Source organism: Eurosta solidaginis, chromosome 1 (genome assembly GCF_040869045.1).
Source record: "Eurosta solidaginis isolate ZX-2024a chromosome 1, ASM4086904v1, whole genome shotgun sequence".
Classification (NCBI taxonomy): domain Eukaryota; kingdom Metazoa; phylum Arthropoda; class Insecta; order Diptera; family Tephritidae; genus Eurosta; species Eurosta solidaginis.
In genome coordinates this window covers 43,171,325-43,195,178 of record NC_090319.1, presented here as the reverse complement: position 1 = coordinate 43,195,178, position 23,854 = coordinate 43,171,325, and the positions used below count along the sequence as shown (strand labels likewise).

Sequence of the window (23,854 nt, the reverse complement as noted above, 5' to 3'; positions counted from 1 at the left end):
ATAGGTGCAAAGATCCAACAAACCTTTTCCTAAATGGGCCGTTTTCGGCTTACTTTTTCAAAAGTTGTTGCTTTTGTTTTTCCCGCCACTGTATATCTTACGCTTTTTCCCGCCACTGTACATGTCGCACTTTTCTAAGTGCCTTTTAGTGGTGCTTCGCTAAACTCCACATGAAGCTAGCGAAGCACCTTCGCAAAACTGACTTATACTACGCTGATCGATATGCAACTTAGCTGGTATTTTGCCGCGTATTAGTCGCTCATTTTTGCGAAAAGAAAAATGTTGTCACACTTTTTTTATTTTGGGTGCTTCGCTAAGAATAGTGACAAAATTCAGTCTTTCGCAACTAATTAGCGGCTAATACGCAACAAAATACTAGCTAAGTCGCATTTCAGTCAGAGAGGTGTAAGTTAGTTTTTACGAGGGTGCATCGCTTACTTCACGTGAACTGAGCGAAGCACCTCAGTGAAAGCACTTAAGAAAGCGCAACACATTTCTCTATCCGCCGAAAGTGGTACGCTAACTTCACGATAGTGATTGTGTTACTGAAAATGCCTAACCGGACATTGACAAAAGTTGCGTCAGCTTTCGAAATCGTTTGCTTACACAAAACATTTTTAGTTAATAGTGTTTGATAACATTTGAACTTGTTCACTGTAACGAGTAATGCTTATATTTCTAACTTATAATCATAATCATAAATGCGTATGACATACAAAATTGACAATTACAGAATTGGATGCATTAAGTAATCTAAACTGAAATGCGATCAATGACCGTTGTTTGTATTTGTTACTCACTCAATAAAGTATGCGTTGAGAGTTGACAGTTGTTACATTCACATTAGATGCTGAATTGCAAAATGGCGCTGAATGGGCAAAATTATTAGTGGCTGGGCTTTACATATTGTTAATTGAAATTATTACTATTATATTTGTGTATTGATGTTAATTGGTTGCATTTATTGTATAAATCATTTCGAACTGGCTGCAATTATTTAATGCCTTTTTGTTGTTATTTAAGTTTTTTAAATTCTTGTGCGAAAATTTACTGTGGCATATCAAATAATATGGAGCTAAGTGTAACCTTTGTCGATGCGTAAAGTATTGACGGATTCGATAAAAATTTGAAGGGAATGGAATTGTATCGTAAATTTTCGGACCATTTGGGCCGACTTTGGCACTGTTTCGTGAACATTTCTGGATGATTTCAGAAACATTTCGACACTATATCGGTACCGATTCGGAGCAATTTCAAGATCGCTTCCGGAAGTCTCTTAAGCTAGCCCAACCTTTCCAGCCCAATCAAAAACGAGACCCTACTAAATTGCATAATATTTAATGCTAATTTAATACGGGTTAATTAAATTTAAGCTAGCCTAACCCTCGATATTTTTTAAAAAATAATAAATTTAATTAACCCGTATTAAATTAGCATTAAATATCGTGCAATTTAGTACGGTCTCTTTTTTTGATTGGGCTGGAAAGGTTGGGCTAGGTTAAGAGACCTCGCTTCCGGATTATTTTAGGTGTCAGTTTGGGACAACTTCAGGATCATTTCATGAATGTTTCGAGATAGTTTCGCTTTCACACTCAAAATGAGCTATGAGATGTTAATACCAAGGGCCGACCAATCATACACTCAGAGAAAAACGCCGTTCTAAAATCCAGCACCACCGTACTCAATTCAAGCTTTTCATGTTCTTACTTTTTTGTTCTTGAAAAACGAAAGACCTGTTCTTAAAACAACAACCTTGTTCTTGAACTGACACCATTTTCTTGAAAAGAGAAGGGCTGGTCTTAAATTATGAACAGATGTTTTATTAATGAGAACGAATGTTCTTAAATTAAGAACAATGTTCTTAAATTAAGTTCAAAAAAAAAAAAAGAAACGGTATAATTCGTGTGCACTACAATGTTAAATATAACATTTGGCATGAAATACCAAGCAGTTGTAGTGGCCCAGCGGCTATGTTGTGGCGGTTGCGATCGTGTGGCGCGAGTTCGATCGCCGTCAAACTCTGAAGTTTTTTAAAACAATTTTTTTATATTCTATTTTTTTAACTCTTATTTTTGGTTCAGTTCCATTCAGGTAATTCTCAAACTTGTTATGAAATGTTTTAAATATATATTCAGATTGCATCATCAAATAAGAAAGATTTCTCTTATCGAGAAAAAATGCATATTATGAGCTTTTTCAAACCTTTTTGGCATTTAATAATAGTTTTTTGTTATTAATTTTTCTTATTAATAACAAAAAAATTATTTATTAATAATAAATAAATAAATGGGTAATGATTAAAAAATTATCTTCGTCCCACCAATGGTCAAGCACAAACCGTTCTTAAATTGAGACCCAAAACTGTTAAATCGACCACAAATCGTTCTCAAAGCGTGAGAACGAAAAATCTTAAATCAAGTCCGAGTAGTGTTTGAAATGAGCACAGAAGGTTCACAAATCAATACCAAAGTGGTCATAAAATACGAACAGTGTGCTTGGAAAAACTGTTCTTAAAACAAGCCCATCGGTCACGAGTTAAGAAAAAACGTATTTAACAGACTTTTGTCAACGAATGTTCTTAATTTTGAACTTGTTTCGTTCGTTTTAGAACGATTTTTTCTCTGAGTGTACAGGTTGTTAGGTACCTCGCTTTCAGCTCTTATTTCAGCCATGTTTTCTTAGCTATTTAACTAGTAGTTTTTAGTTAGTACCTTACAGAGGTTCGATTATAAGTGTAGTTTCAGTGGTGAAACTTTCTGAAGACTTTCAGTTCCCTAGGTGCTATCTTGAACTGGTCGGTCAAAAAGAGACCTTACATAGAGTGAATATATCCATGCTGTTACCAGAGTTTGTTGGAATACCAAACAAAAAAAACCCATTTAAGTATCATTTGATATAAAATAACTCGGTTCTCTTGCAAATACTAAAAGTCTTTTTGCACCTTCCCAAACCTATGTTTATTGGTTTTTTGTCTAGCGCGCCAGACAAGAGCTCCATATGTTAGTATCGATCGATTGACTGTGTTGTACATGCCATAGATGATATACGGTGACAGTCTCCAGTTCATACCTAAAGCACTTTTATAGGTATAGAATCACTGAGTCGTAGGTTCGTTCCTTTCACCAGCCAGGAAATCTCTAAAGATCTGATCACTTATTCTTGAGGGGTCACTAAATGTTTACGTCCACCGCGGGGTTTTCCCGGTGAGATTTTAACAGAAAGTAGTAATAAAAAGCACTTTTGCATGCCAGAATCAATTTATTCATCAAGGCACTCACAGCAGTTCGAAAGGCGTAGCTCTCGTTGTTGTTGTTGTTGTAGCGATAAGGTTACTCCCAGAAGGGTTTGGGGAGTGTTATCGATGTGATGGTCTTTTGCCGGATACAGATCCAGTACGCTGCGGTAATACAGCACGATTAAGGTGCTGGCCCGATCATCTCGCGAATGATTTATATGGCCACATTAAACCTTCAGGCCATCCCTCCCTCCCCATCCCCAAGTTCCATGAGGAGCTTGGGGTCGCCAGAGCCTCTTCTGTTAGTGAAACGGGATTCGCCGCTCGAAGGCGATGATGACAATTGGGTTGGAAAAGCTATATATTGCGCTACACAACCCCTTGAATCTCGCGTTGCTCTCGCCGTAGGTGCTGCTGTAAGAAATTCCTTCAGCTTATTGGAGGCTCGTCCGAAATTTCTAGAAAAATATTTTTGGGTCATGATTCGTCGAGAGAGAACTGTAAGTACCGATGGTCAGTGAAGAACATTCCACCCAGAAGGGTCTCTACAGATGGGCGTGAGGTGCAAAACCTTTTCTCTAATCGCAGTAACAAAAGCTCGTCGACTCCGTTACAGATGCATACACACGCGTTTAACATAAAATCAAAAAGTGGCTCAAATCTTTATATTGATTCTAAAGAGACGGGAGGGGCCTGGATAAACGACCACATTTTTGCCTTTTTATACGCTCTACCGTACAAATAATGTTTATAGAGCATTTCCACTTCTATTTTTTTATCCGAGTTTATGGCGTGGAAAAGTTTTTGAAGATATTGGTGTCTGTTTGGCACATTGTTGTCTTTCTTTGAAATATGATTTGTTATTCTTTTTTTTTTCCACGGCTTTGTCTGAAAATTTCTTAAGATGCTTCGTTTGTTGGAATCCGTTTAAAATACACAGAGTTACTCAACAATGCAAATAAGATAAACATAAGTTAGTGGGTATAGCACAAGTTTTATGTGTTTCAACACTTGCAGTAGTTGCACATTATAAGATGCAATATCAGCAATACCAGCCCAGCCCAGCCTACACAGCTGCAACATCGATATAGTTTTATGTTTGTAGTTTGTGAAATGTTGGGACTTCATAAAATGGAAACCTAGACACATATGTAAATATGTATATTTATATCTTTCAAAGATACCAGTAATCGGAGTTTACTCCATTAGGAGTAGAACTGTACCGATTTGCCTAAAATAACTTGTGTAAAAATTGAAATTGAAACTTCAAACCAATTCCGTTTCTAAGCCCCACATTGTGAAAGACTGTAGCCTACCGCCAATGATTCCTGACATGGTAGTCTTATCATGTCGAATTGAAAGGAAATTTTGAGAGCACGAAAAGGAGCTGCCTATATAATGCCATCTTAATCGAGTTTCACTGCAAGAGCTACAAACTTAGCTAAGTTTAATGAGTAGTAAGATTTCACAGTGCTGCTCTGGACCAAACCAGGTTTCTGCATAGATTAGGCAGAACCTGCGATTTTTGAGAGACAAACACTTACCCAATAACAGCTACGGTCACAGCAGAACAATCAACTGCTACAATTTGAGTCAAGGAATCGGTCAAACCATAGACTCAGTGATTTATATTGTTATGGTTTTTTCTGTGACTAGCGCTGTGTTTCAGTCTGTTATTGTAACTTATGGTAAGCATAATTGCGAACTAGACGTAGATGACGTTACCGTTAGCTCCCTAGCGGGTTAGGGGGCTTAGAATGTACCCGCGGCAGGTATGCCTGTCGTAAGAGGCGACTAAAATACCCAAATAATTCAAGGGGTTTATAACCTCTCCAAACCAATTGTCAACCTCACTTACCCGTGGAGAATCCTGTTTCTTTAGCATGCGAGGCTCTGACGACCCCAAGTTCCTCATGGAAGTAGGGGGTGGGGTCGAATGGCCTATCAATGTGGTCATATTAAATCGTTTCCAAAAGGTCGGGTTGTACCTTAGTGGTGCTTGTTATCGGATCTCAACTACGATATCACTTCCCAAAACCTTCGCAAATTAGTTTTATCGCTACAACAAAAACGTCATAGTTAGTTAAGAAAAGCCCTCGGAGGAGACGCTGACGCTGAGTATAGAGCAGACTAAACGATGAGGCTGTTCTGAAGTTGTAGTAGCGTCAATACACTCCGCGAAGGCTTTAAGGGGTGTTATCGATGTTGTTCGTTCTATGTCGGAACTAGCAAGCTAAGACTATAGTCCAACTATATTGGAAACGCTTTATTTTGACCACGGCCAATATCTGCTCAGAATCTTTTGGATTCTGAATGCATTAAAATAATATGGTGTTGAATTGAATATGGGGCTAACCAAAAAGTTGGCACAGAGAAGGATTGTAAACACGTTCTTTCCAACCTCCCAACACATGTTGAGCTTTGTTAACGAGAGACACTTCAACAGCATTAATACCAAAGATAATTGGAAAAATCAAATGTCACAAAACTTGGAACAAGTGAGGATTGGAAACGCGTCTTTCCAACCTCCATTTGTGGCTTTACGAAAGCTTATCGACGGCTGAATAGGAGATCAACATATCTCGGCTGTCATTTCCCTATTGTTTTAAAAAAATGTATTTAATTTCAGTTCAGAAAGTTCATTGTTGAAAAAAATTCTGTTTAGGGAGTTTTCCAGGCAAATTATGGTACTGACTTACGGCCCAAGTTTCATGTATCTAGCTCATCTGGAAGTTACTCGAAAATCGATCGCAAGATTCCCCCCGTTCTTAAAGGATTTGCAGTTATCTTGACTAAGGCGCGCCACCTAGTGGAACTTTGTTTTCTATAAGTAGTATTGTCACCAGGCCTTTAACTAAGTGCTAAGTTTCAAGTCTCTAGGTAATCGGGAAGTTAGTTAAAAATGGATTGAAAGATTCCCAAATTAAAATTTGTTTTCTTACTATCTCGATCCGCGTGACACCTAGCGAATTTTTTTGATCAAATGTTGCATTGTCACCGGGTTCTCACTCACGGCCCTAGCTTCAAGTCTCTAGCTCACCGGGAAGTTACTTAAAAATCGATCGCAAGATTCCCTGCGTTTTTTCAGGGATTTTCGTTTATCTCAATTCGTCTGCCACCTGGCGGCATTTTGTTTTCCACGAATTATAGTCCCATCGACTGGCAAACTGTGTGGTAAGTTTCAAGTCTCTGGATCAGCGAGAAGTTAGTTACAAGTCGATCGCAAAATTTCCATTTTAAAATTAATTTTCTGTATATCTCGATCCGTGCGCCACCTAGCGGATTTTTTTTTCTTGCTTTGTATTGTCCCCCAGATCTGAACTATGTTCTAAGTATTAAGTATCTAGCTCAACGGGAAGTTACCGAAACAGACTTTTCCGTGGGTAAAAAATTCGTATGGAAATGAGGGGACAAACATGAAAGGGACTTAATATAAAGGTAGTAAAATGTCTCTTCTCATTCGATTGAAATAAATATGCGTGGATACGTGGAGATGCGAAGGAAAATAATTTACCTTGTGGCCACTTAAACAAAAAAGAGTTGAATTTAGGACCAATTCGGAAGTGGAAGGTATTCGTAATGTCAATATCGCTGTCATTGTGACCATTCGAAATTTAAGTTGTGACCATTTAATATGGTTAACTTACTTTTTGGTCATAAGGTCAATAGACGTTATCAAGGGGGTGATAAGCGCAATCTTAATCTTAATCGTTAATACAACAAAACATTCTTAGAAAATTTTGAAAAACAATTAATTCAATTCAGAATTTGTTCAAAAAATGCACTGTCTTGCAAAATGCTAAGAGGGGCCCTTTGAAATATATTCTCAGACAGGGTAATTTCGAATTGCAGGAAAGGGAGATATACCATTTATTAGACGGTGTACTCCTCAACATTTTTTACATTTCCTCGTCCTCATTTTAACCGATCGGTTTTAAATTATTATATTTTTTTTCAAAAATTCTACATTTGAGCAACGATTTGTAATAACTCAAGTCTATTACATACAAAAACTCAATTTTTACTCCGATTTTCATAGACACTCCTCCGGAGACAAGTTTCGGTATTTCGAACACTGCTGATCTCTGTATACATTTGTTTATTGTATGAGTTATTTAAAGAAGTGCATAAAAAATAATTCACTGCTTTTCTTTGCTTGACGTACCCAAAATTCTATTAATAAGCATAAATGTAATGTGTGACTGTCGTCTTTCACCCTTTCTTAGCAAAGCTCACAGCACAAGACATTTCGAGGACATTTTAATTTTTATATATGATTTTTTTTAAAAATCATATTTGTCGCTAAAAACATGTTTATCACGCTGAGCTGTGTTGAATAGGAGTTTTCGTTACTGTGTTACAGACAACCAAACGTCAACTAAAGTGGAAGGTGAAGAGGAGCTTGAAGGGGTTAAGTTGTCAACGAATGCGCTGTGACGCCTAAGATGGTTTGGTCCAGTTGACATTGCTGACTGGCGAAATGGTGATGTTGCTTGTGATGTTCATGTTCACATTTCTATAAATTTTTTTTTTTAAATATAATCACATATGGTGAAGTAAGATTGCGTAGATGGTATTAAACTTGCATCTTTTTTCCGGGTTGAGGTAGTGCGTAATGCAGTTATTGTAGAAAGCTGTCTAGTTTAGAGTATATTTATATGTGCATATGTATGTATGTACTTAGAACGAGAATAAAACAGTAGATAATTCTTGCTTTTCAATGCTTACTTATAACTTCAATGGATAGACTCAGTGGCATCTCTCAATGTGCGAGCCTTTTTAAGTTCGTCTTACATCTCGTTGCTCTCAGTGTTCCCGTGACCAAAAGTACATATGAGCGTGATGTTTGAGAATATTGCTGTAGAGCTAAACATCTTTTTGACGATGCTAATAAAATTAAGCAGCTTGGAGGCCGCTTGACGGTCGAGAGTAAATTCATATATCGCGCCATCTCACTAAGTCATCCCACAGGAGTCCACGCTTCCTCCCTTTACTAAGTAGTCAGGTAGACGGACTGAAATAGAGACCATACACTACTCAGAGAAAACCCAGCTCCCACGCTGCATTCAAATTCGGACCGCCGGTGCAGATCGATATTCGCAGTAACACAAGGTAAAGTGCTGAGGATACCAATATGACTTTACTAGACAGATGATTAATGTTTTGGCCTCTCGGTGAACCACAGCGGATATATTACATACAATGTAATTTACCCAATACTTAATTTTGTTCCACGTAAAAGTTATCTTGCCAACTTCAGAGAGTTAGACCCCACTGTCTGTTGGAAATACAAGGCTAACGCATGAAAATGAAATGGTATATTAATTTTGCCACGAATCTCAAAATTGTAAGTCCTTAAAGGAAAAGAGATAGACCCACCAATAAATATACCGAAATGATCAGGATAAAGAGCTGAGTTGATTTGACCATGTCCGTCTGCCCGCCTGTATGCAAACTAGTCGCTAAATTTTTGAGATATCTTGATAAAATTTGGTGAGCGGGTATGTTTAGGTGTCCGATTAGACATTTTTCGGAAGCGGCCGGATCCGACCACTATAGCATAATATCCCCCATACAACCGATTTTTCAGAAAAGAGGATTTTTGTCATATCTTCCTCAATTTATAACATTGAAGCTTCAAACTTTACCATATGCTTTCGTATATTGTACATATTGTTTTCTGAATGAATGAGATCGGTCTTATATATAGCATATAACAGAAGCTTTTCGTAATTACTGCCCCATTTTAACAGATAGAACCTTCAAATTTCACCGAATGCTTACGTATAGGGCAGTCATTGTTGTCTAAAAAAATCATAGAGATCGGTCGTATATATGGTATTGTTCAGATAAGAAACTTTTCGTAATTTCTGCCACATTTTAACAGCTAGAACCTTCAAATTTCACCAATTGCTTACGTAATATCATATACTATTGTTTGTAAAAATCATAGAGATCGGCGGTATATTTTTAACGGCTAGAAGCTTCAAATTTCATCAAGTACTTACACTTACGGCATATATCTTCTTAATATATAAAAAAAAAGTGTCACAATCTTTGGCCGCGATGGACTCCTAAACTACCGAACCGATTTTGAATTTCTTTTGCATCCCGTTTGTAGTTTGATCTAACTTGAAATATAGGATAGGTTATATCTCAGTTTATAGTCGCAATATTATTTTATTGCAACTTTTTTTATTTCTTTATACGTAATAATAAAATGTTACGTATACACACCGGCACTCACATTTTCAGGTGTGCGGATATACTTCCGTGTAATTGGTTGGTGTTTAATTAAACAACGTGCTTATCAATAAAAAATATTATAGCGAATGACATTAAGTATAGCACATCACCAGGCCCTCCGAGAGGGTGGGGGGGGGGGGTTTCTGGGGGCCCGCGATTTAGAGGTACTATGAAATTTTTTTTAATTCAGGAGAGTCTTTAGTTGTTCGATGTGCAATTTTTAAGCCGAATTTCAAAAGCAACGAAAATCTGCATTTCGTTTTAATATTATAGTGAAGTGTGAAAAATAAAAATCTATATACATATATAAAAAGAAAGGCTAAAATGTGTGTTAGTTGGTCGCCGGTGTATGAAGAGATGCGTCGGTCGATTTTGTTCAAACTTTCACACAAGTTGCGTAAACCTCACGCGTTGGTTACTACATAGGTTTGGTTGCGATCGACCTACAGGGTCTCGAGACATAGGCCGAAACGTGGACCCGAGTACCCCTAGAATGTGTTTATAGAATATGGCTAACAAATGAAAGCTGTTGATGAGTGCTTTAGTAGAGGTTAATTTTCATACCCCTGGGTGACTAGGGTCTCGAGATATAGGCCAAAACGTGGGCCAGTGAATGCCTAAGATAGTGTTTATACAATATGGATATCAAATGAAAGCTGTTGATGCGTGCTTTAGTACAAAGTAATATATTATCCAGAGACGGACTGGGACTGGGATTAGGACTAGGACTGGGACTGGGACTCGGAGTGGGACTGGGACCGGGACTGGGACCGGGACTGGAATAAAATACATGCCACCCACAAAAAACGTGAAACTTTGCATACTCAGCGTGCTTGCACACAGAGTATATTATTTGATTGGATAACGGTTGGTTGTACAGGTATATTGGAATCGAGATAGATATAGACTTCCATATATCAAAATCATCAGTATCGAAAAAAAAATTTGATTGAGCCATGTCCGTTCGTCTGTCCGTTAACACGATAACTTGAGTAAATATTGAGATATCTTCACCAAATTTGGTACACCGCCCCTTTTATGACTAAGCAATTTTCTATGTTTCAGGAGCCATAACTCGACGAAAAATTAACGGATCGTTATAAAATTGGGTACACAAATTGTCCCTATAGTAGAAAATATTTCTAGTAAAAATGGACGGGATCGGTTAAAGACCACGGCAACTTAGATATAAAACAAGTTTAAAAGGGTCGCAGACTAGAATAATAAGCTATAACTTAGGAAAAAGTAGTTTTGAATCAATGATATTTCAGTTATCAAGTTTTATTGTAAGAGGCAATGGGGAGACATTTTTTTAAACGGGTGGTGCAACGTGTTATGTAGAAAAGTAATTTATCTGAAATGAAATGTGCAATTGAAGCTCACGCTGAGTATATAATTTTCGGTTACACCCGAACTTAGACACCTTTACTTGTTTTATTTTATAAAAAATAAAAAAAAAATAAACGTAAGGCGCGATAACCTCCGAAGAGATTTTAGGCCGAGCTTCTCTTCCAATTTGCGTCGTGCTCCTCTTGATTTTCCCTACAAATTGGCCGGACGAGACCTACATGTTTTATGCCGACTCCGAATGGCATCTGCAAGGCAGATGAGTTTTCACTGACAGCTTTTCATGGCAGAAATACACTCGGAGCGCTTGTCAAACACTGCCGAGGGGCGACCCCGCTTAAAAAAATTTTCTTCTAATTAAAAACCTTATTTTCTAAAATTTAGATGTTGTTTTGCCCGAGGTGTGAACCTAGGGCATGTGGTGTGGTAGGCGGAGCACGCTACCATCACACCACGGTAGTTATTTTATAGTTATCTTAAAAATCGCTTAGGTAGGTATGTACATCTGTTCACTATATATTTCATATCTTATACACCCGATTATCTGGATATTACGAATGGGATAAGATTATTGTTCAGCGCCATTCATGAAAGGTATGATGTGTTCGGCACAGCCGAAGACAGTCCCGTCATTACTTGTTTCTTTATATTATAGAGATTTGCTGGAAATAATTTTAATTTCTGTTTTACTTACAGGTATTAAATATCTTTAACTCAGCGCGCTTAACAGTAAAATTTCCGAACAGATTATAAAACCGCTATTCTTCAACAAGGTATGGAGGATAATCCAAATAACAAAAGAAGTTATGGCATCACCTTACCATACCTAAATCTGTATAAAAGTAACGAAACAGACTTAAAACGAAAACTTTTATTTCTTCGAGAATCGACAAGAAATTTTAGAAAAGATTAAAACAAAAAGTATCAAACTCGTAAAAATTGATTATAACAATGATTAAATACAAAACCTAAAAAAAAAAAACAAGCAATCGACTTAAAAGCAAATACGAAAGACGCCCACATTATATCCATTCCAAATTAAATTCAGTGTAATAAAAAAAACAATAATAATAACAAAAAACCGATGCGTAACAAACAACAAACCAGTGAGAGTTCGAGAAATGAGGCAAAGCAAAAGCGAAAATAATTCCAAATTGATGTGAAGAAATGGTGCAATACGTAGGCTAAATGATTGTTAAATAATACATTTATTTTTAAAGTTTACTTAAGTAGCAATAGGAGTCATCAATTCCGTTTTGTTTATATTTATTATAAGTATTTTGTAATTGTATTAAGACGTTGTTCAAGTTATAAGCGTAAATCTTTAATAATGTGTATGCTCTAATTATGTATTGCTACTTTAATAGAACAATTCAAATCCAACCTCTCTAATCAAGTAAAGTCATAAGAGTTAAAAAAAATTGAATGAAACCGCGTGCGCGTTGTAAAAAAAAATAAAACAAAAATTACACCAAAAATAAAATTTAAAACTTAAAACGACGTAACGCAAATCGTACACTACATAAAAAAACGACGCTTTGTTAAAAAAACTTAAACATTTTAGTCTATAAAATGTCATTAGCGGATATGGGTACAGCGACTCGTGGTGGCGGAGGCGGCGGTGGTGGTGGCGTAGAAGCTGGTATTGGTGGTATGCCTGGCGGACGTATGACTCATTCGCTGAGTACACCATCTGGTGTCGATGGTACACCTTCTACTCCACGGCATCGTGGCGGCAAGAAACTTACTGTTCGCATACAAATGTTGGATGATTCTGTAACCATGTTTCAAGTTCAGGTAAGCGTGTTAAATTTCTACTAATTATATTAATTTTGCGTAGAAAAAATCGTTAATAATCTAAGATGAGAGAAAAAACTGCTTGAATCCTGAGCACAGTCTCAATACCAGCTTAGATCCTATAATAGAACTTGGCATGGAACATAATTGAATTTTTGTTATAATAATTTGCATCTATAATGAAACATATTTAGTGTTATATAACATAATTACATTTTTTTGCAGGTGATAATTTCATATTGGGGAATCTATAATGGATACATACATTACAAAATATGAAAATGGTGAATTTTTGTAAAATTTTAGTATTTTCATTCAACATTTGGTCCTACAGCTTTTCTGAAAATGAGTTTGCTATTGAGGAACGAGTTCCTTGCTTTTGTTGTTGTAGTTGTGCTTTGCCCCATCCAATAGGTGTGACCACAAACAAATTTTCATCAATAAACTCTAACGAGAGTCCGAGGAAACTTGCAGTTTCATAGAGATGAGGGTTGCAGTTAAAATAATGGTTGGTGTCATGTCACGTTACAAGCGGGGCATACATTGGTTATTGCGGGGTTGATTATGGAAGTTAACATTCTCAGCCACTGCCCATTCAACCCATTCCCACGTTCGATCCGCAACGTCAGCACATTTTGTTTCCCACCGATCGTTGTATGCGCTGCAGCGTAAGCATATTTGTATTTCATCATGAAATGCAATACCAATAATTTAATAACGCAACGCTTGTGGGAAATCAAGGTCACGGTCATTCTCACCTGCATTGTAACACACTTGCGTAAGGGTTGCGCCGCTGCCGCCGGCGCTAAGGTTTCTTTGGCAAACCGCCAAGAACGTTTGGGCAGTTCCTGTCGGGGAGCCGTACGACTAAGTCGATTTGTTAGTTATATACAACCATTTTTGAATAAAGTATATTTGTTAACTTTAAATTTGAGTGCTTACTAATTTCAACTTAGTTTGTTTGGAGCGAGTTGGCTCCTTAATTTTTTTAAGTGAAAGGATCCGAGATCCTTAAGTTGGATAACTAAGAGTTTAACCTGACGCGCGTCTTCCTTGTTGCTTTCATCAACTGCGAGTTCTGGGTATTTGTATTTAAGAGCGGGGTTCAGCGGGAAATCTGGCATAGGAGTCCGACGCGCTTTTTGTGGATGTCTCTGAGGGTTTTCTCATGCTCCTTTTCTTTATACGGCTGAACTCTTAAGGACCGGATTTTTTCAAAGTGCTTACGGAAATGATTTCTTAAATTCGTCGGTGGCTGGGCCTATTCAATCATATGTATGTTGGGATGTCCATGCTTCTGGGTATTCAATATAAAGTGTAAGCAATATATTTCTCATTATTCTCTTCAGTAGATGATGTTGCCCAGCGGGTTAGGGGGCTGGTTGGTTGGATGGCTGGTTGGCTGGCTGGCACGAATTTTGTAATTGAAATTTAAGTAACTTCCCGATAAGCTACAAGTTTGAAACTTGGAATATAGTTCAGAACCCGATGACAATGCAATAATAAGAAAAAAATCGCCGCTAGGTGGCGCAAGGATCGAGATATTCACAAAAATCGTATTTGTGGTCTGATTTGGCTCATATTTGGAACACATACATACAAGAATAGAAAGCGACCTATGAAAAAAAATCGCCGCTAGGTGGCGCAAGAATCGAGATATTCACAAAACTTGTATTTGTGGTCCGATTTGGCTCATATTTGGAACACATAATACATACATGAATAGAAAGCGACATATGGAAAGAAATCGGCGATAGGTGGCGCAAGGATCGAGATATTCAAAAAAATCGTATTTGTGGTTTGATTTGGCTCATATTTTGAACACATAATACATACAGGAATATAAAGCGACCTATGAAAAAAAATCGCCGCTAGGTGGCGCAAAGATCGAGATATTCCAAAAAATCGTATTTGTGGTCCGAATGAATAGAAAGCATTGGAAAAAATATTACATACAGTCCGGTAGAAGTGACATCAAAATATTTTGGAGTTGGAGGAGGGACAAGCATACGTGGCGCAGAGTCGAGTAAAGTCTTTGGAAGGATTATGTATTGAAGACTTATATTGTAACAAATTGTCAGAAAAAAGTCCGTGTAATAATGAGTCACTAAAGGAACTAAATAGAATAAGAAATAATAGGCAATTAAATAAATACTAAAATAAAAAAAAGAAAATAATTTAAAAAAATTTTTAAGGTAAACGGTTTTATTGAAAACAATACTTAGATGAAGTAATAATAATACTAAAAGCTAAAAAATAATTATGTAGGTCCTAGGTACTAGTCATCACACTCCTCATCAATCTAGGGCGTTGACAAAAAATATTTTTTTCAAAAAACTGTTATCACCAACGTTTTTGCAACATTTTTTTGAAAAAAAATATTTTTTGGGTTTTGGGGAGTATTTTGGTCGAAAAATTTACTCTTTCGTCATTTTTTTTTGCAGGCTCGAATATTATTTTTTTGGTATGCGTAGTGGAACTTTTTTTCCTGAGCCCAAATCCTATCGAAAAATCGATGGCGCGATATCGGTTAACTTTCGTCCATACAAATCGACCCAGGTTAATGTAAGTATTGTTTGCAATAAAACCGTTTAACTAAAAATTTTTTTAAATTATTTTATTTGTACTCTCACTCATATCAACTAACGAATCGGGTTGGCGCAGGTCGTCAATATTCTAATTGAAGATCAGCTTCTGTATACTTCGGGACAAGAAATTGGGCGCCTTTTGTGTATCCAGTTCATAGATTGATCATTCCTAGATAAGATTTATTGTTTTAATGAAATTAGAGTGCAACGATGAATGTACGCCACTCTTTAGGTAGTTTAAATGAGTTCATGGGATTCATCGATCTACCATTACTTTAGTAGTCTCCAGAGTTCAATGTCACACCCAACTATTTGGTTGGACTATCTCGATCGCATAGTAATAGCCTTACCGAGAATACAAAGGCACTATATTAAACCAGGAATATATTCTTTCCTTCTTTCAGCCTTAAACTCATGTCTGCTTGTCACATAGTTGTCACTTCTCTTAAACATGATTCCCCTTTCCTTTTTATTCATTTTTTCTGACAACTTTTAAATCGTTTCTGGGTTTTTGAGATTCTTCGGGCATACATGGCTTAAATAAAATATATAATTTACGCGTTTTACCTTCGGGGAGATTTAGGCCGAGCTTCTCTTCCAAATTGCGTCGTTCCACTTTTTAATATTTCCTACAAATTGGCGGGACGGGGCTTGCATGTATTATACAATTTTCACTGAGAAGCTTTTCATGGCAAAAGTTTCACAGAGAACGAAAATCGACACTGATGATGGCACAACGTCGAAACCGGTTTCTCTCGAAACCAAAATTCACAAGGGATGACGGAAAATCGTTCCAGTATACATCACTCGTAGTGTTTGCCACACCATTGCCGAGGGGCGACTCAGCTTAGAAAAACTTGTTTCTTATTGCTGGGTTTGAACACAGGACCCTAGCTGTGGTAGGCGGAGCATGGTACCACAGCGGCCGCTTTACACCTCCTAGTGTACCGATGCCCAGGCTTGTATGGCTCAAAACTCCCTATTCATCAGAGAGCTAATTATTGGCAGGTGTTTGCCTCTTATCCTCTTATTACTAAAACGTCATCAGCGTTTGGCTTGAGTTTGACTGTTCCCTAGTCCAGCAAGTTGATTGATGATCAATCATGAATGACTGTAGAGGGGATACTAACTCATATCCATTTCCTGTTCTCTTTCCTTAGCAGTCCCTGAACTATTTCGACCCAAAAAATGGCTTTCTTTAGTCCTGCTATTTCGCTAGATCATGTAAAGTCTGCACAAAACTTTTTTCTAATCATCTCTTTGCTCAATTTTCCCTTTGTAGTTCCCCCTCAAATCCCCATAATTCGTCCCAGCACCCCTCGCGGTCCTAACTTTTTCCAACTTAAAAATATCCCTCTTATATTTCCTAAGAATACCAAACTCTTCCTCGCTTTGTACCAGGTTATACTTAGAAGGAAGCATTTACTGTTAAATTTACTTATGTCTCGGTTGGCAGGATTGGACCCAATTGTCTTCGTGCTGTAAAAATATTGAACCTCTGCTCACTGAAGAACAAGAGGTAAGAGATCATCTCCAATTACTAAAGAGTTGCCTATAATTATATCATTACCTACATCTATTCCATGTGATGAGAACTAAGGAGCGTATCTGTTAAGATAAACCGATTGTTCATATATTTGTTTATATGCTACTCAGTTGGTTGGGAAGTTGGCTGTTTACTTGGATCCAAAATTACCACATCGTTACCAAATAGTTCAAAATATGTAGCCTACCCATTGATTATTATATGTACGTATTATTGTGCACATGTTACAGTTACAAGCGCCAAAAACCGGTCATGGACCCCAACAAAGAAAAAAAAAGTCTGCACAATTTGCCTCCTTCGTTTTTCACCGTTCGTTTAATTTTCTCATTTCCACAATTACGGCCAGAAGATGTGGTTCTGCAGTTTTTGTTTATAATCAATATTATACATACTTATGTATTTAAATTTGTAGTAGCGGTGATGTGCGACTCAGAGTATTTAAAGGTGTGTGAAATTGAACCTTCCATATATATGTATGTATGTAGTCTCAGGCATGCTTGTCCATTATGTATTCACTCGGTGAGTATCTAGTGGCGACACATTCGCCTTCTAAATACTTTCTAATAAGTCTTTAATAAACTGCTTGGTAACTCATATGAACTTGAATAGGAGCGAAAGATCCAACTTCCTTACCGCCCCCAGACAGACAAGAAAACGTGGGCTTTGAAATCTGACTCGTCTTGTTTGTAGTCCTGAACAAAATTCTCTTTCCCATCCTGACATCGTCAGCAGAGGGGGTCTGACTTTGATGCCCTTAAGTGCCCTGGTCTGCTCAGTTTAAAAATAAAGCTCGTTCCTTTCGTATCAAATAATGAATTTAAAGACATTGAGACTTTCATACCGGTTGGTCCACATTATGCTCGTTGCCCTTTATTCTTGTCACTCATAGCTTAGCGATCGTATGGAGCTGTCTGCGTCATATGTATCCATTTCGGAATCTTTCCTGCCCATCTCAACAACTCTTCATCTCCTTAAATATGCGACACTTTTTGAACGCTTCCCTGAGTATTTTTGGTCCCACTTAAAGGTTGGAATGTTATGTCAAACTAGTGAACAGGAACTTGTTTCGCTACATTCGCCCAACGAACAAAAATTGTACTCGCTGAAAGCGTCCATTGAGATGTCTTATGGAGTACCAATTTCACCCATTTTTAAATCCAACGACAACGCTCATTATTACATCGCCTATCGAGCGTTTGATTGAACCCATTGCAAATGAAGTTTGGTTTGGCCAGATCTTTCTTAATCATGTCTCGGTTGTTCAACATCCGTTTCCAGGTTCTTGTAAGACTTACAACCATTGGTACTTTTAAAAATCCGGTTCTCCGTTCTATTTGGTTCTTTAATTCCGCGCATCCCTATTACTCTTGAATATTGAATACATATGTATGTATATATACAGGTCCTTACAACAACAACGAAATTCAGCCCATATTGTACATGTTGATTGCACGACAGTACATTCCCAATTTTGAATGTCTTTTTAAAAATGAATGAGCATTCTTTCATTGACAATAAAATAACAACAAAATATTCTTGAATTATAGCAATTTTCAAATCCTTATTCCTATGCACATACATATTAGAGGTTTACGCCGATCACTTTATCGGCGGCGGCGGCGTAGGCTCTATTATATACCGGCGGCGGCGGCGTGGGCGGCGCGCCGGCGTACGCCGGTTTTCTTACTTTAAAAAGCTTGATTTTTCTATTTAAAAAAAATAGTATTTAGGGAAGGTTTTGTTTGTATATATTTAAGGAAATCAACGTGTTGGCCGTTTCGGAAAGATCCGGGGTTTTTGCCTCAATATCTCACAGACCGTTCAAAAATTTTCAGGAGTAGCTCCTTGCGGAGGGGTTGTCCTTCGTTCACTTACTCCAGAGAGGCTTCGGTTGCTATTAATGGTCTATTAATACGCATGACTCTCGTGGCAGAGGCCGCCTCCAGTTTTTTCGGCTGTTTTTAAGAGCTACAATTTCCGATGTGCGAACAGTAGCAATCCCGACCACCAGTCGCTACCACGCCTCCTGACCCTCACACGATATGCCAGCACAGAATCTATAGGACTGCGACTTCGACTTCATACCTTCGTCGACGTCATTTTCTTAGAAACTCTAAGTGTAGCTCCGAAGACTTTCCAACGGATGATTTTGTCGCGCTATGCTGCCGAGCTACACCAGAGAAACACCTTGAAACGTTAGCGAGTGACCATTATGGATGACCGCTTAGCTTCAGTTTTCAGACTGGTTCGACTGTCCACTACGTTAGGGTAGTAGCACACACGGTCATTATTTCGACTGTCTTGGGAAAGCTTTTGCTTCACCACTTTGAGTGTTCTTGCGAAGGTCAAAGCCTAACCTGGTAAATACATATATGTGCCTACGTATTCACAATTGTAAAAGGAGCCGTAACATGTAGGTGATATTTAAACTTGGTTGATAGGCTATAATCAATGTGATTCACTCCATGGGACTAGTTTTGGATAGGACCGCCATCTTTATGTCAAACCGGGAGACTTGAGTGTTCAAGGATGAAGTGTGAAAACTAAAATTAACATTTCAGACGCTATTTTATAGTTTCGCAAATAAACAACAGATTTTTGAATGTAAGACCAAATGAATTTTCCAAACCTTCTCATACGTACATATATCCTCAACTTAAGTATGAGGTAAGAATCATTTCAAAGGAGTACACTCAGAGAAAAACGCCGTTCTAAAATCCAGCACCACCGTACTCAATTCAAGCTTTTCATGTTCTTACTTTTTTGTTCTTGAAAAACGAACGACCTGTTCTTAAAACAACAACCTTGTTCTTGAACTGACACCATTTTCTTGAAGAGAGAAGGGCTGGTCTTAAATTATGAACAGATGTTTTATTAATGAGAACGAATGTTCTTAAATTAAGAACAATGTTCTTAAATTAAGTTCAAAAAAAAAGAAACGGTATAATTCGTGTGCACTACAATGTTAAATATAACATTTGGCATGAAGTACCAAGCAGTTGTAGTGGCCCAGCGGCTATGTTGTTGCGGTTGCGATCGTGTGGCGCGAGTTCGATCGCCGTCAAACTCTGAAGTTTTTTAAAACAATTTTTTTATATTCTATTTTTTAACTCTTATTTTTGGTTCAGTTCCATTCAGGTAATTCTCAAACTTGTTATGAAATGTTTTAAATATATATTCAGATTGCATCATCAAATAAGAAAGATTTCTCTTATCGAGAAAAAATGCATATTATGCGCTTTTTCAAACCTTTTTGGCATTTAATAATAGTTTTTTGTTATTAATTTTTCTTATTAATAACAAAAAAATTATTTATTAATAATAAATAAATAAATGGGTAATGATTAAAAAATTATCTTCGTCCCACCAATGGTCAAGCACAAACCGTTCTTAAATTGAGACCCAAAACTGTTAAATCGACCACAAATCGTTCTCAAAGCGTGAGAACGAAAAATCTTAAATCAAGCCCGAGTAGTGTTTGAAATGAGCACAGAAGGTTCACAAATCAATACCAAAGTGGTCATAAAATACGAACAGTGTGCTTGGAAAAACTGTTATTAAAACAAGCCCATCGGTCACGAGTTAAGAAAAAACGTACTTAACAGACTTTTGTCAACGAATGTTCTTAATTTTGAACTTGTTTCGTTCGTTTTAGAACGATTTTTTCTCTGAGTGTATTTATGCCCCTAGAACCTACTAAATGATTTTGCATCACTGATTTGGCTTATTCTTTCAGCCAATCGCAATATACAATTTGTAAAAAAATCGGCACCTTTTTTGTTTTTTTTAACAACTTGAGGACGATTTGAAACGCCTAGGGTAATTTTTTTTGAATTCATTGTTCATTATTTTTTGGAAAAAATATGCAAAGTGAGCATATAAATTTATTATATAACTGTTCTTTTAGTGTTTTGTTTTAATAACTTGGTGAATTGGGTGATGCAAAGTCCGTGACATCGAAAACGTCTGTTTTTTTTAAATAACTTTTTAACAGTTAGGAAGAGTTAAATTTCGCAATTAGTTTCTTATAACTGGCAGTGAGGCGTATCCGTTGATACCACTTCCGATCATATCCGACCAATTTTTGACATGAACAATAAATGGCCTAAACAGTCTTATACGAGTAGAAAATATAGTAACGCGCCGGACGCCACGCCGCCACGCCGATATTTTTGACATTCGGCGGCGGCGTACGAAAAACGACCCTAATCGGCGGCGGCGGCGGCGTTTATCGGCGGCGTTTATCTCTAATACATATTCACCTAAAAGTAAAAATAAGCTAAGTAAATAGGCAGGACTGTAATATTATTGGTCGGCCAACAAAACTGCACATTAGCGCACAGCAGATACTACCAGTTACCTAACTCCTTGTAGCAATAACTTTTCGCGATGAATGCTTGCATACATGCCAAAAACTCTTTTAGAGCAAAGTGTTGCACTAAAGTTCGCTATGACATTCCCAATTCGAATTGCGGCCTCCGAAATTTACTACTTTGCATCCTCAGGAGGTGAATGTGGATTGTAATCTTTGGCCAAGAGTTGCTAATAGCGTTAAGGATGCTGATACCGTTACTTGTGGAATCGGGATTAGTGATTACTTGCTGTCTAAAAAAAAAACGAGCCACGTTTTCGACACCATTAAGAAACTTCAGGGGGAGTAAAGTCATTGCCACCTCATATTGTGTATGCCAACAGCTGATGTCGTTAGTACTTTTGGTTATAGCGCAACTGTACCAAGCCTGTACTGTTTCAATTGGTGAAGTTGTAAAGCTGGATGACGAGATAATGAGCGGGAATAGCCATTGCATTGCACCAAAATCAGGAGGGAGTGACTTGACTGTGATGAAGGGAGAGTGATATGGAGGTAAAAGAGCGAAGAAAAGGAACGCGGGACAATAAATCACAGCAAATATAGTGCATATACAATAGAAAGCTTCAAATACTTACTTTACTTTATTAAAGTAAACCGTAGGGTTCATTTCTTTGTTTAGGCCATTATAAGTACAGCCCGAGCTACGCCTTTTTATGAGGTCTCTTAAGCTAGCCCAACCTTTTCAGCCCAATCAAAAAACGAGACCGTACTAAATTGCACAACATTTATTACTAATTTAGTACCGATTAATTAAATTTATTACCCTTGTATTTTAAAAAATATCGAGGGTTGGGCTAGCTTAAGTTTAAGCCAGCCCAACCCATATGCACAATCAAAAAACGAGACTGTACTAAATTGCACAACATTTATTACTAATTTAGTACCGATTAATTAAATTTATTACCCTTGTATTTTAAAAAATATCGAGGGTTGGGCTAGCTTAAGTTTAAGCCAGCCCAACCCATATGCACAATCAAAAAACGAGACTGTACTAAATTGCACAACATTTATTACTAATTTAGTACCGATTAATTAAATTTATTACCCTTGTATTTTAAAAAATATCGAGGGTTGGGCTAGCTTAAGTTTAAGCCAGCCCAACCCATATGCACAATCAAAAAACGAGACCGTACTAAACTGCTCAACATTTATTACTAAGTTAGTACCGGTTAATTAAATTTATTACCCTTGTATTTTAAAAAATATCGAGGGTTGGGCTAGCTTAAGTTTAAGCCAGCCCAACCCATATGCACAATCAAAAAAACGAGACCGTACTAAACTGCTCAACATTTATTACTAATTTAGTACCGGTTAATTAAATTTATTACCCTTGTATTTTAAAAAATATCGAGGGTTGGGCTAGCTTAAGTTTAAGCCAGCCCAACCCATATGCACAATCAAAAAAACGAGACCGTACTAAATTGCACAACATTTATTACTAATTTAGTACCGATTTATTAAATTTAGTACCTTTGTATTTTAAAAAATATCGAGGGTTGGGCTAGCTTGTTAAATTTAAGCCAGCCAAACCCTCGATATTTTTTAAAATACAAGGGTAATAAATTTAATTAACCGGTACTAAATTAGTAATAAATGTTGAGCAGTTTAGTACGGTCTCGTTTTTTGATTGTGCATATGGGTTGGGCTGGCTTAAACTTAAGCTAGCCCAACCCTCGATATTTTTTAAAATACAAGGGTAATAAATTTAATTAACCGGTACTAAATTAGTAATAAATGTTTTGCAGTTTAGTACGGTCTCGTTTTTTGATTGTGCATATGGGTTGGGTTGGCTTAAACTTAAGCTAGCCCAACCCTCGATATTTTTTAAAATACAAGGGTAATAAATTTAATTAATCGGTACTAAATTAGTAATAAATGTTGTGCAATTTAGTACGGTCTCGTTTCTTGATTGGGCTGAAAAGGTTGGGCTAGCTTAAGAGACCTCTTTTTATGCTCAGCTGTACTTGTACACAGGGTATTATAACACAGGGTATTATAACGGTTATCATATATCAAAATCATCAGTATCGAAAAAAAATTTGATTGAGCCATGTCCGTCCGTTGTCCGTTAAAAGGATAACTTGAGTAAATATTGAGATATCTTCACCAAATTTGGTACACGAGCTTATCTGGATCCAGAATAGATTGGTATTGAAAATGAGCGAAATTGGATGATAACCACGCCCACTTTTAATATATATAACATTTTGAAAACACAAAAAACCTGATTATTAATAAATAATTCACCTAGAATGTTGAAATTTGACGTGTGGACTGATATTGAGACTCTTGATAAAAATTTGGAAAATTTTTTAACATGGGCGTGGCACCGCCCACTTGTGATAAACTCAATTTTACAAATATTATTAATCATAAATCGAAAATCGTTAAACCTATCGTAACAAAATCGGCAGAGAGGTTGCCTTTACTATAAGGAATGCGTTGAAGAAAAATTAACGAAATCGGTTAAGGACCACGCCCACTTTTATATAAAAGATTTTTAAAAGGGTCGCGGACGAATAAAATAAGCTATATCTTTGCCAAAAAGAGCTTTATATTAATGGTATTTCATTTCCCACGTGGATTTATAACAACAAAAACAAAAACTTCAAATTTTAAAAATGGGCGTGGTACCGCCCCTTTATGACTAAGCAATTTTCGGGAGCCATAACTCGAAGAAAAATTAGTTCAGAATAGAACCATATGTATTAGGCCGGGTCGAT

At 37.1% G+C, this 23,854-nt stretch overlaps 1 protein-coding gene across 9 annotated transcripts in view; it reads left to right on the top strand.

The window, feature by feature from the left end:
- The window catches only part of Cdep (Chondrocyte-derived ezrin-like domain containing protein), a 160,136-nt gene that overhangs the window by 19,767 nt on the left and 116,515 nt on the right, over nucleotides 1-23,854 (top strand). For 8 of the 9 annotated variants that reach the window (XM_067788140.1, XM_067788111.1, XM_067788128.1 and 5 more), the window contains one exon: nucleotides 11,525-12,625. In XM_067788140.1, coding sequence (XP_067644241.1) covers nucleotides 12,401-12,625 — 225 coding nt within the window. In that variant the 5' untranslated portion in view covers nucleotides 11,525-12,400. The remainder of the gene's footprint in view (nucleotides 1-11,524; nucleotides 12,626-23,854) is intronic. The other variant, XM_067788147.1, reaches the window with a different exon arrangement.